Here is a 13,738-nt window from a genome sequence, read left to right on the forward strand (position 1 = left end):
CTTGAGAGCGGAATGGGGACGCAGCGGTCTTCTTGGTTTGACGTCCGAGCTGCCTTATCGGCGTCATCATTACCAATGATACCGCAATGACCTGGTATCCACTGAAAAGAGATATCATGGCCTTTTTCTCCTAAGTGATGGACAAGTTCCGCGATTTCGCACGTGAGCTGATCGTGATTCCCATGTCGGAACACCGAGGTACTTGAACCAGTCACCGGGAATTATAGGACAATTGTTAATGGTATATTCACAAGTTCGAAAGTTGCGACGACGGCGAAATGAAATTAGTAGTTTTATTAATGTTGGCAGACATTAAGCAAGTTTTACAATACTCTTCTACGTGATGAAGATCATTCTCGAGGATATACATATCGGACGAGTTTGTAATAGGGCCGTATAGAATGCAATCATCGGCGGAGAGGCGCATTTTTGATGACACATTAAGGGGTAAGTCGTTAATACATAATAAAATAGTATAGTCGCATTGTGCTTACTTAATGCATGGGAAATTTCTTCTCCTGCTCTTCTGTCCTATATTTATATTCTCGTCTCCTTTTCTTATTGCAGGCTAGCCAACCGCGGTTGGTGGTTAAATTGTGTTCTTGAATTTGCCTTCATTTATTCGCGTTCGCTAGCGACTGGGATTTTTGCTCCCATTCGCAGTTACCGCCTGTAACGAAACGCACTGTCGTGCCTTCGCCTTAAGCACCGCGCACTTCCTGCGGGAATGTCCCATCAAGGAATGCTGTCTTTCGGCGAATGAACAGACCGAATGACCTATGTAACACAAGGAATCAAATTAGGCCATGCCAGTATAAAAAAGAAAAGAAAGAAAGCAAACACAATGCACTGAAATGCGCATGCTTATCAGCTGCGTCGCATGCCTGATAACATGTCGGAGGATTGAAAAGGAGAGCTCGCGTGTGCCGCAACCACAGTGGAGGCGGCATTATGGACGGCGACAATTCTGATAATCAGGAGGAGGCCTGGAATCTACATCGTAACAAGATGAAGTGGAAACGAATCGCCCGGGAAACAGACGAACCACGTGCCGAACGACTGCTAAACGCCGCAACATAGCCAGACAACCAGAAAAACCTGGACTTGCAATCAAGATTAACCAAGGCTAGCCATGCTACGCCTTAGCTTTCGCTACGTATATCCTGGCATAGCCGAGCTAAGCCACTGCCAATTTTTTGAAGTGGAAGATATTTGGTTCAAAGGGCCTTCAATATACCCACGCTACATGGCTATAAATCAGTTACCGTGAACGCTCGCTGTGACAACGCTGCTGTGATGAGGAGCGACGGCAGCAGAAAGCGCGTGTTCTTGTTACGAAAATAATGTTCCGTGTTCCGGCAAACTTCTGCGGCTTAAACCGTGCCACGCCTCCGAAAATCAGCACATCGCGTCACTTCTGGCTCCGAGGGAATACATCGCACATAGATGCACCATGGTTCTTTCCTCGATAACGCTCGCACCTTCGCACCCGCCCCAGATCACCTGACTTCCAAGATACGGTGCGAGGGCTCTGCACGCGGAGTCGCACCCGCGACAGCACCCGGGTCGCGCGTGCGCACAATCGTATCACCACAACAGGCAGGTGCGTCAAGGCACTAAACAACGACAAACGCGTCTTTAGAGCTCTAATGTCATCCCAGGCTGTCATCAAAACCTAGGAAAAGAACGACTTGGATTTGTTACCAAGTGCTCAGAAGACATTTTTTAGAATGTGATTGCGGTTACATGTAGAGTGCGTTCAACAGGCATTGGTGCGCCATCGATGTATCATTTTAGGCGCGAAAATACTAGGCAGGCGCCCGAAGTTATAAGTAAAAAGCGTAGAGTTTCGTACAATTGCTAGACGGAACTCTGGCGCTGCGCTCGTTCGGCCACCATGGGAGTGACGGATAGTATAGGTATGTGTCTGATCTTCGTGCTTGGGGCTTTAGAAGTTCTTGTGGCATTATTTATTACTCTTTATCTGGGCCTGAATTATCCGAAGTTTTAAAGAAGTTTATGCTTTTCTTAATGCCGTAGGTAGGCTCTGCAAGCACGCATAATTGCTGGTAATTAAGGTGCTTCCGGTGGGTTATGCGTCCGTGGCGTAATGTTTTCAATAGCAGGCTTCTGTGGTAGAGGTCCTGTGTTCGAATCCTGCCGGCGGACAATTTTAATTATGTTTGCTTTATCATTTATACTCAGTACTCTCTTAAAGAAGAGTAAGCTGCAAAGCCACGAAAGCACCTAAAAGCCAGAAGCACGAACTGTTAGGCAAAGCCGTGTGCTAACCATCATTTCCATGCTCGCTGAACTACCCTGCTTGCAGCTCCCGTAGATACTAGCCCCACAGTTCCCTCTACACTCGCGGACAGTCATCTGTGGCTATGAAAGGAAAGCTACGGGCACATGGCTGCTGCAGATGTGCTAGCGCGCCAAGTAGTCCGCAGCGTTTGACAGTGCTTTTAGTGGCTCGGAACAGACGCTGAATCGATGCAGCTTCCACGTATGACGGCTTTGTGTTTGTCCAGACGCGGAAGGGAAAAGCTACAAAATAAGTAAAGTTTAACACTCAGTGGTGTGTGTTGTTTTATTTTACTGTTAATAATAAGGTGCTTCTGTTCTCTCTTCCTCAGACTAAATTGACGTGTACTTTTTTTCTTTTCAGAAACATTCTCACTTGTGCCCACTTTGCCTCCGTAGCTGTCGCCTCGTAGCCGCAGAAAGTTATCCGCGATTATAACATTTGTGTTAAACTCTATGGTAAAAGTTGTGCACGTGTTCCTCTACGTGAGACATTGCGGTCCATAAACGTTTCACGCAAGTGCAGTATGACAGGAATACTGCGACAGCAAATATGTAGACGCTAGACCCACGTTTGCGCTGTCACCGTCGGCGCCGCCGTTGGCGTGGTCATGCTGTCTCTGCATCGACGACGTATGCGTGGCCCAAGCCTGTGGGATTAGATGGCCTCCAGAAACGTGAAGTGCGCTTGACACCATAATTAAGCGACGCCAAGTGGACGCACTTTCATGCTTCGCTCAATCGCCTCTGGTGGAGACAGGGCAGCGCTGTGACCTCCACTGCTGGAATGTGCGTCAAAGGCTTGAGGACCTCAACCGAGAAAGTGTAAGAGTGGGTTAAATATTACTATGCAGAAGACAGAGGTAATGCTCAATAGCCTGGCAGGGAAACAAGAATTTATGATAGCCAATCAGCCTCCGGATTCGGTGCAGGAGCACATTTATCTAGGTCAATTACTCACAGGAGACCTTGATCACGAGAAGTAAATTTGCAGCATAATAAAATTGCGTTGGAGTGCATACGGCAGGATTTACGAAATCCTGTCTTAAGCTTACCACTGTCGATAGAGGGTCATCACGACCATGCCGATGGCGACAGCGCAAATACTGATACTTGCGTGAACAGCTTATGGACTGCGATGTCTTACGCAGAAGGGGCACACGTGCACAGATTTTGCCATAGAATTTCATGCAAGTGGTCAGGGAACTGAGTAGCTAGTGTCTATGAGAGCTGCAAACAGGGCATATAATGCGGCATGCACCCGAAAACAATGATTTGAAAACGTTCATTATCTTCCTGCCTCAACGTGAAAAAAATGTTCCCGGTGCCGAAAGAACGCACGTGCGATACTATCGTTGTGTGTCATTTCGTGACTGTCCGCTTTGATCCCGTCACTGTGATTGCGTTGGGCGTGCGCGTTTCACACCGAAGCTGTACATGGCTAGGGCACCATGTATGTTTCCTGTTTGTGTGTCAAGAATAAAAAAAAAACTCAGTACTCTTCCGCTCTATGAAGAAAGATGAGCAGTGAAGCTGTTTATGTGGGCCCCTTAATGGCAAACTGCACCTCCGCCGCGGGTCGGCACCGTATTGCACTGTATTCGGAAGCGGCCCACGTAAGTGCTTACAGCCTGCTTCACCTCCATGTGGGTCGGCCCGGTAGCGCACTATTGTAACGTGCTAGTGACGGTCAAGAAAACAGTAAAAATAGCCAATGAGCTTTGGTGTACGCAGCTACTCGGACAGTCCTGAGCCAGTTCGCGATGACAAATCGAAGAACACTGACTGCGAACTACACTTGGAGGACACACGGGGTAACAGACGTGTAGACATACATATATAGAGTGACGGACGTGAACGTCTGCAAGCAGCTGTGTCGCTGAGGCAGCAGCAGCCGCCGCCGCCATGTAGCGCAAGCAGAGGCGGCGGGGGAGGCGGCCATCGGCGCCGCCTCCTATTCCTTGACCGCATTCTCGTACAAGCTTCCACTGGCGCTCGGGACAAGCGGATTCCATCATTCGAAATGGCGCGGCACAAAGAAACACGTTCTCCCATTGGTCGCCTTCTCCCTCCCACCTTCTTCTCCTCCACCTTCTCTCCTCTTCTTCGGGAGAGAGCACCTTCCTTGCTCTGCCCATCTTATCGGTAGATCGGACATTGATCCCGTCGGCGCACGTCGCGTCTCTCACCTAGGAGCGCACGTCCACGGCAGAGCATAGGTCATCGCTAGGCGCAGCCAATCCCTCACTGCGCGCCTCCTCACCCAAACACCTGCGCCGCGACGCGCGCTCCTTGCTGTTGTCTCGCTATTGGCGGCGAGGAGTTACAGAGTCGCCATCTATCGGAAGCGCCTCGCTGGCGCAGTATGAGGGATCACGTGGCGCACTCCTCATAGGTTTTGCTGTCAGCGCTCACTGAAAACACCACGCCCGAGCTCACCCGGATATTTCTGTAAGTACTTTCGAAACGAGAGAAGTTTTTTACTGTCTAAGTGATAATCTTGGGCAAACTGAAAGCAGAGAATCGTTTATAGACGCTGTGTCTCTTTACCGAATACGTACAGTGAACGCCACTGCGCTCGGTCGCCGTGATGGAGTCTCCCGAACCGCCTTCTTGCGTGAAAGGTAGGTAAACGCTGAGAGAAAACTATGTGAAATATGTTCTTATACTGTTTTTATGAATAAATGGAGCGTAATAGAATGAAGCCTCAATGCAGCGATCGCAAAGATTCGCAGCGACCGACTGCGCGTCTGCATGTTTGTCCGCGTACTGTTTCGCTTTCACCGCGTGCGCGTTTTCGCGCCGTGCCATGTGCTTTAGGCCACCGAATATGAGCATTCGACAGTATACAAGCAACCATTGTTGCGTGGGCGCTATCAGAGCTATTCAAAAATAATTTCATTGTAGAGGCTTCGACGCCTACGGGGACTGTGATGTGCCGTCGCGACGATTCAATGTTTTTTTTTCTTCTAAATTCTTGAACGTTTCAATATTATTTCTCGAGTTGCGCCGCACTGTATGTTTATCGGTGTTCTCAGCGTGCGATTTCCCGCTGCTTCTTTTTTGGTAATCCAGTGCATTAATCCATAACACAAACATGACCATATGCCATGCTTTTTTTAATGTGCTTCTTACCACTCCCTTTCCACTCCAGTGAACTTGCCAGTATCTATAGCATCGACACGTTCATAGACCAAACCGTCATGACAATAGTAGGGCAGCGGACTCGGGCGAGCGTCTCAGTGCGCGTTTTCCGAACATCGCAGACCCGGCGCCGTAGCAGAAATCTTCCTCGCGTCTGTGCTTGCTGCATACCCGAGTTGTAGCCGATGACTGTTTGCCGGTTTTATGCTTCGCGAGCCAAGCTTCACGCAGCTTCTTGTCCTGCGGCTACGTGTGAATAAGGCTGACACCGGGCTCCGTTGCTTAAGTCCGGCACGGCAGCACCGAGCAATAGCCTACAATGTTGCGCGCCTTGAAAGGCAGCCACTACCTATTGAAGTTCTTTCAAGCATTCTAAAGGAGACACTCGAAGCGGGAAAATCTCGCCACTAAATGAGGACCGCAGCGTACGAGGGAATTTAAACTCTCGTTTTCAGCTCGCTTCGTCGCTCCCGAAGCAGCCGACGCGGCCGCTATGTCCATGTGATCTGGACGTCACGCCGACGGTGGCGCCAGCTTTTCCTGTGGTGGAGCTCGAGGCCAATATCTCGCGTAGCCTTTCCTTCTGTACACTTCCCTTCGCATCGGAGCGCTGAGTTTTGTGCGGTCGCCGGGCGCGCCTGGAACTCAAGCTTGAACAGCTCCGCTGTTAAAAAAGTGAGCATAGGCTGATCCCGGAGATAGTGCAATACCATGCCGTCGCGCAGCTGATGTGAAGCCGGCCTCAAGCACTCCGCGCCTACTAATAAATAAAAGAAATCAATCGAAACGCCTTGTTTCAACTCGGTGGGTATACTGGAATTGTTTGTCAACAGCACATGGACTCACGAGTGGCAGGCATTGCCATATATGGAATCGACAAAATGTATGAACAACCATACACCCTTGAGGGTCAACATGGCCACAATTAGTACATGACCGGGGCAGTTGGAGAAATATGGGAGAGGCCTTTGCCCTGCAGTGGGCGTAGCCAGGCTGATGATGATGATGATGATGACACCCTTGATTCGCAAGAGGACAATGCCACCGACTCTGGAGATATCTGTGCCGTACGAAGGAAAGACGGAATTGTGATATCCATTGTGCATATATCTCCAGGGACACCCAAGTGTGTTATCGAGAAGTTCATGACCACGCAGTTTGCCTGGGTTAGCCGTGATGAAAGTACCCCCGTGATCATCGTTAGAGACTACATCAGTGTGGGAATTTGAAAACCAGACAAGAAATGGTTCACTCAGCTTATGCTAGAAGTGTTTCGTTTGATGTGACACACAAATAAAAGTTATTCAACTACTGAACAACGGTCGTGCATAGATTTAACTTTGGCCAAGAATCTGTTTAAGGTTGTAAACGAGCCGATCAGTGCATATTACAGTAATCACGAGGCTATCATCACTACCATTATTACCAAATGATGAAAATAAATAGGTGTCTAACTCTGTGTGATGCCCCAGAGCTTTGCCGGTCATCAACCTTCACAGAGTGAAATGGATAATCAATTTTATTCTCATTATGACGTGCAGCTACATCTGTTCCGGGCCGAAATAGACTGGCTGGGCTCAAGACTCTAGAACCGAAGCTCCTTGGACCATGGCTTTGTGCTTCGCTGCCGCAAATGAAGTCGTCAGATGTCTGTGGCCATTAAGAGACTTAGTGCTTAGTGCGCAAGTTAAAGCTTGTGCGTAACTCTCTCTCTTTCTTTCTCCATTTTTACCCCTTTATGCCCCTTCCCTCACTCCAGTACAGTGAACCGAGCGTGGGTCTGTAAGACCTCCCCGCCCTTCTTTGCTTATCTCTATCGGAAACAGTTTGAAAGTAACGTTTCTCACTGCTCACTGCATCGATTAAGTTTTAACGACACTGACACATCTTACCCGTGCAGAGTTAAAGTGGAAAAAAAGACTTACCTCCTGTTCTAAATGGTGGAGTCATTGCCAATAATCTCAAATGATATGCCTATTAGGGCCACTTATTCGTGCGGCATGCATCAATGTTTCGTATTAGATAGGAAGATGATTAAAGGAACACACAAGTGCAAGTGCAAGCTTTTTATCCTGTCATCACATGCTCTTCTATGCAGCTATCCACTCTTTAAATTCCAGTGCACAGATGCGTTTTGATTGTAGTATCGAGTGTACGGATAGGGATAAAGCATTCATGTTTACTAAGGTTTCAGGAACACGTCGAAGAGTCTTGTACCATTTAAGCGTTAAAATAAACAAGTGAAGTAGCCGCGCGTGCATTCCGATCGCCAATTAGAAGAGATAAGAACGGTTGAGTTATCACCTCCATGTGATTTCCCACGGGCTGAAACTATTCGTCCCGAAATTTCGTTTAATTGTTTTAGTTATGACCATGCAAATAAATAGCCTGAATTTTCAGTATCCAGTGATCCCTAAAAATAGACTCGCTGTACTCATGAGCAGAGTAATTTATGACATGGCTAATGTTAAATTTCAGAACCTTCCAGTTGAACATAAAGCGGGCAAACTTGCTTTGTGGATTTAGTAAACACAGATTGCGGAAGAGCGGCACGTGTTAAGAGTATGAAGAAAAATTGAGTATGTACATTACCTCAGTACAGGTCAAGTCAAGTGAGACCTATCGCCGCTAAACGCATGTGTAACGCATTCGAAAGCTCGGCAGCGGTAACGCTGTGGTATGATATTTAAAGACAAAGACAATAAACGGAAGAGCATATAGTTAAAGCAACACTAAACAGAAAAGATATGTGAACTATATTAAATATTGACCTTTCTGGAACGCCAAAAGGTGCATCTTTCCGAAAAAAGAGCCTTGGTAAAGAAGAAAGACGTGAGCACAAAATGCTTTTGGCGACGGCGCGCTGAAATTGCTGCACCAACTCGCTGTGACGTCACGGAATTTGAAGGCCTCTGCTCGGGCAGGTACGCACCGTTCGAAAGGCGCCAAAAAGTGAAGTTGGCAAGTTTCAAGACAATTTGCTTTATCGTAGCTGGCTCGAACACCTGAACCATCTTTGCAATACCAGACGTACTATCGCTGGGGTGTCGACACAAAATAAAAAAAATGCAATTTGGCGTCTATTATTCTATAATACCGCCACTCTTACCACTAAATTGTAAAAATACGATGGAAGGCATATTCTATCGTAATATTGGTCGATATATTTTATGTTTTACGGTCTTTTAACAATCGCCTGTGGACGATAGCATAATTACATTATTTCAACTGGGTTATTCGAAGAGGTGGACATCACTAGCACGATAAATCGAAACCCATACAGATATTCAACTAATTAACTAAAAGGCACTAATAAACTTCTATAGCATGATTATAGTCTTTCAACTGGGTTATTAGAAGATGTGAACATCACTAGCACGATAAATCGAAACACATACAGATATTCAACTAATTAGTTCAAAGGCACTAATAAACTTCTGTAGCATAATTATAGTCTTTCAAATGGGTTATTCGAAGAGGTGGAAATCACTAGCACGATAAATCCAAACACATACAGATATTCAACTAATTAGCTAAAAGGTACTAATAAACTTCTATAGCATAATTATAGTATTTCAAATGGTTATTTGAAGAGATGGACGTCATCTAGCACGATAAATTGAAACACATACAGATATTCAACTAATTAACTAAAAGGCACTAATAAACTTCTATAGCATAATTACAGTCTTTCAAATGGGTTATTTGAAGAGGTGGACATCATCTAGCACGATAAATCGAAACACACACAGGTATTGAAATAATTAACAAAAAGGCACAAATAATCTTCTCCACTAATTACTTTACCGCAGATGTTGCAATTTCGGTGAGCTTGGAAGACGTAAGAACTTGAAGGGAATTTCTAGGGCAACACAAGTTTAAAATGTTATTTGCGAAAGTGTGGGACCAAATACACAGGCGGACCGGTTGTTTTGCTGCTTCAATACATGAAAGAACGTTTTACGGAAGAAGTAAGTAGAACAATCGTGCATTTTTACAGCGAGGTTGATGGCGAGTATCTCTAAACTGAAGGCAATTCGGAAATTGCAACATGTGCAGTAACATAATTAATTGAGCAGTCACTTAGTTAATTTTTATTATGTTTTCATTTCTCCTGCACCTTGTGACGATCTCAAGGACTATAATGATGCTACCCGCTACGTTTTTTGACAGTTCAGTAAAATTAAAAATGATCACCCCGTATTCCGATTTTGTGTTTATTTTTAGTGTCCCTTTTGGTAACAGACGGGCACTTGGTTTTGGGTGGCGCTGCGGCTAGGCGGGCATCAAGCTAGGTGGTGTCGGAATACCACGCCAGTACGGGAGTTTCAACTAGAGCTGACATGATGGTCCCAAAGAACACGACTGTGTCATAAGCGTTCATGACGATGAGCAAAACGACAAGAAGGTGAAAGCAGGAGCCAATATTTCGAGAAGTGGACTCATCGTCTTGAATTTCCACCTCCCGCCTTCCCCGTGTTTTCCCTGGATAAACGTTCATGGCACTCGTGAACACTTTCACGGAGCTGGTGGGGCAAGAGTGGTTAAATTGTGAAACATGACACTGTACAGGGCAACCACTGGTCATCGTGAATATTCGTTGTGCTTGTTGTTGAGCCAGCCGCAGGACTGTGTAAAATAACCTGAGCCACGGCCGGAGTACAGTGGGTTTCTGCGAGATGAAATTGTGTGGAGCATGATTGCGATATGATAAGGAAAGTGTGTATGCCAACAAGTCGCCCTATCGTGTCCATGGCTGCAGATACAAGACTCGCAATGCTAGCACCTGCATTTTATTAATCTTTATTTTTGCACAGCACTATGTGAGTTTAAGGCGACGAAATCTCCGAGGTATATCGTGTCCTAGGAAAGTGTTGCAGTCTTCCTACTTGAGGAGGGTGAAACTTGAACACACTGGGCATGAAGAAGCAGTTGCTGCTGCTGGACTGGGAAATTGAGAAGTCTGCTCGCCGGTGGGTGAGCAAGGAAGACTGGCTTTCTCCACCCGATTTCATACTCTTTTAGCATTCGCTTATGTTCCCCAGTACTAATACTGCCGCTATTTAATGAATGAGTTCGATCGCCGGGCGGGTGTCATAAGGGCTTCCATGTTTCCTTGATGTTAACAAGTGTAGAGCTTTAAGCGAGAGGACCGTTGCCTTGGAGAGGGTGTCAGACAAAGCCGACTTAATTTGCTGTAGAAGAACATCAATGAGAAGGTACTGTCGGAGATAAGTCGCTCGAGAGCTGCGAAGAGCACGCGTGTGACACAGCAGTTATGTCGAGCGGTTGCCACCGAGCTCTTGCCGGTGTACAATACGTGGGGCCTTTTGTAAAGGCTGAAGGTGGTTGCACTTTGTATGTTGTTGAGTCATGAGTAAACGCAGTCTGGTTAACCATAGAGACCCATTAGGGTTGAAAGCGATGAATCTCTATGGACACGCATTTCGCAGAATCACGTAATGCAGAAAGAAACGCCTGCCAGCTTGGTTGGTGAAGCGATTAAGTTGCCGAGAATAAGGACGAACGATAACGGCGGACAAGTAGATAATTGGTAGAAGCGACATGGAAAGCCTCTACTTTTTGTTGAAAGTGCTGCAGCCAGTAAACTGTGCCTGTTTGCCTCAGTGTAGGCGATAATGAAGGAAATAGTTACTACGGTCAGGTAGAGCCCCAGTAAGCTTCTTACTGGTCACGCATGTTCGACGCTGCCGTTCTTAGTGCTGCAGTGCCAGCGTGCGAAAGAAAGAATTTGTTAAAAAGCATTGATAATTCGAATGCCCTCTTAGTAGTTCAGTTACAGAGCGAGATTCCTAAACTTGTGCTCTTAGTGCCCAGAAATTGATCTTAAATGAAGTTACTTCAATTAATTATAGCTATGAACGGGCAGTTAACGCAAGTAAATTAAAGAAAACTTTTTTTCCGGAGTTACTTAAGTAAACAAGGTATAGTAATTAAGCTAACATCGTAGTTTCCCAACAAGGGGTTCCCATCTCCTCCAGTAATTCTTACACGTCACCGAATTGCGCTACGTGGCGCTCGCGAAATTGAGAAATTCTTTCCGTCAAAAAATTGGAAGGTATGTTTCGTAATGGCGCTTTTACTCTTCCTACTATGTCCTTTCTTCTCTGTTGGACTAATGTATAAACGCTAGGCCATTACCAAACTCCATAATGTGGAGGAGTAACAATTAGTAACCAGATGTTAAATTGGAATGTCGTCTCTTACGCGTGAGGTATTAGTAAATAGGGAAAAATTTGGGAACAGTCTCTTATGGAAGGTATATTGAGGCATCTATACTGATTCAATGGTTAAACAATACATTGTGCTACGGGAAGCAGAAAAATAAAACACATTTCTGAATACAAGCTGCGAATGCAAGCAATCACTGCATGTAATGTTACAATATCCAAATATTATTTCAAGTGGCATAAACGCGGCACATAACTACTCGCGAGTTCATTCCAACTTTATCCTCTTAACCCGTAGTTTTATAGGCACTGCTGGATTAAGAATCACATGATCCACAAATACCGGGAGCGGGTCCGGGATGTCTCCGGCGAGTGAAATCTCGAAATTCCTTATTAATCTATACAGCGCTGTCTTCAGCGTCACCATTGCTAGCCTGTGTGCTACACACATCCTGGGCCCAAGGCCGAAGGGGAAGTAGCTACAGGCCACACTGTCTCGCTGCGTTGGCGAGAAGCGGTCAGGTAAGAACCGGTTTGGCTCAGGCCAGATCTCTGGGTTCCTGTGGACGTGCCATGGTGGCGCAAAAATGCTCGTTCCCGCTGGAATGAATCGGCCCATTATGGTGGTGTCCTCGACACACTCTCGCATTACGGTGATCGGAATTGCCGGGTACAAGCGCATCCCCTCTCGAACGACCATGTCGAGGCGCTCGAGCAGCATGACTTCGTCTTCATCGAGGTCGCTTTTTTCGCTTCGCTGATGTGACAAGGCCTTTGGCAGATCTGTTCGCTCGGCAAGTTTTGTCTCCAAAGATTCGTACTCGGAATTCTGACTCGCATTTTTCGGGTTATCCGAGCTATGGGAGGGTGAAGAGCCGGGAACGTTATCTCTTGGCTGACATCGCTTCTGTTCGAGTTCCCGCTTTTCTTCAAAATTGCTTATGTCACATTCCACTTCAGAGTTTGTGTGACCACGCAGCCGTCTCTCAATTTCAGCTCGTACTTTCTGCTGCTCTTCTGGGTGCTTGGCGAGAAGGTACAGCAGAAAACCGAGAGAGGCAGAAGTTGTGTCGAAGCCAGCTATAATATGCACTGCGATGTTACATAACAAGGTGTGGTCATCCATAAAACGGGCGTTAGTGCTTGATGTGAGCGGAAAATTAGAAACGCCTTCTTGAGCATCGAGAATGTGCTGGAGCACATCAACTTTTCGCTCATTCTCTCCGCTCCTTCGCTTGTTTATAATAATCAGCGTATGCTCCATTACCTTCTGCACTGCTTTACAGAAAGATGTAAACGGATAGAGGCACTGAAGAATGCTACGGAGGCCGGGATAGGCAAAGGCGCTCTCAAACAACGCATTGTCCGCTTCTTGGAATATAACCTCGAATGATTTGTGTACGGGGTCATCACTCTTCTTTCGGCGGTCTGTCTGTAACAAAAAAGAAGAAAATATTACTATATGCACGTTCTGCAATCAATGACACTACTTATAGGAGTGGTATGCTGTCCAGGCATCGCTGCGGAAATGCCTGCCAGAAACAGCCTCCACGTTGTGTCTATTGGTTTCGCGTTATAAAACGCAACGCGCTACTGTTGAATGCAAGGCGCCGCAATGTATCGGCTTGTCTGAGCGGCGCTGCATTAGAAATTTTGAAGAATATCGTGCGTGGGAGGCTTCGTAGCATTCGTTCCTTCGCGAAAGAAGGAACGTGCTCCGCTGAATGTGTACATTGCGTGCAAGAAGTCGTAAACACGGTCCCGCTGCGCTGCCGCTTTCGATTATGCACAGCGGTAGTGGCACGAAGTTAAGCTGCAATTGTGAACTGTTGCAATGTGTGCTTATTCGCGTAAGGAGCATCAACTCAGAAACGTGGCTCCGACACAATGATGAAATCAACTAATGGAAGTAAAAATAAATATGCTGGTAGCGTTCGCGCCCTGGTAGTCTCTCACCACTTAAGGTGCTTGTTGACTCTACCTTAGCCTACCTGCTTCAAGCAGGCGCATGCGGCTAATGCAGATTTTCCGACAGGGATCATCGGTAAATCGTGCGATTGAGTGTTTTTCCCTTTTGGGGCGCGCGCTGGCATTTTGTT

General features: G+C 46.4%; 1 protein-coding gene across 1 annotated transcript in view; it reads right to left on the reverse strand.

Annotated features, from left to right (window-relative positions):
• Nucleotides 1–10,244: 10,244 nt before the first annotated feature.
• LOC126538859 (cytochrome P450 3A29-like) overlaps nt 10,245–13,738 on the reverse strand; it is a 41,886-nt gene continuing 38,392 nt past the window's right edge. The window contains exon 5 of the mRNA XM_050185584.2: nt 10,245–13,071. Within this exon, the coding sequence (XP_050041541.1) occupies nt 11,908–13,071 (1,164 nt within the window). The 3' untranslated portion in view covers nt 10,245–11,907. The remainder of the gene's footprint in view (nt 13,072–13,738) is intronic.

Source organism: Dermacentor andersoni, chromosome 8 (assembly GCF_023375885.2).
Source record: "Dermacentor andersoni chromosome 8, qqDerAnde1_hic_scaffold, whole genome shotgun sequence".
Classification (NCBI taxonomy): domain Eukaryota; kingdom Metazoa; phylum Arthropoda; class Arachnida; order Ixodida; family Ixodidae; genus Dermacentor; species Dermacentor andersoni.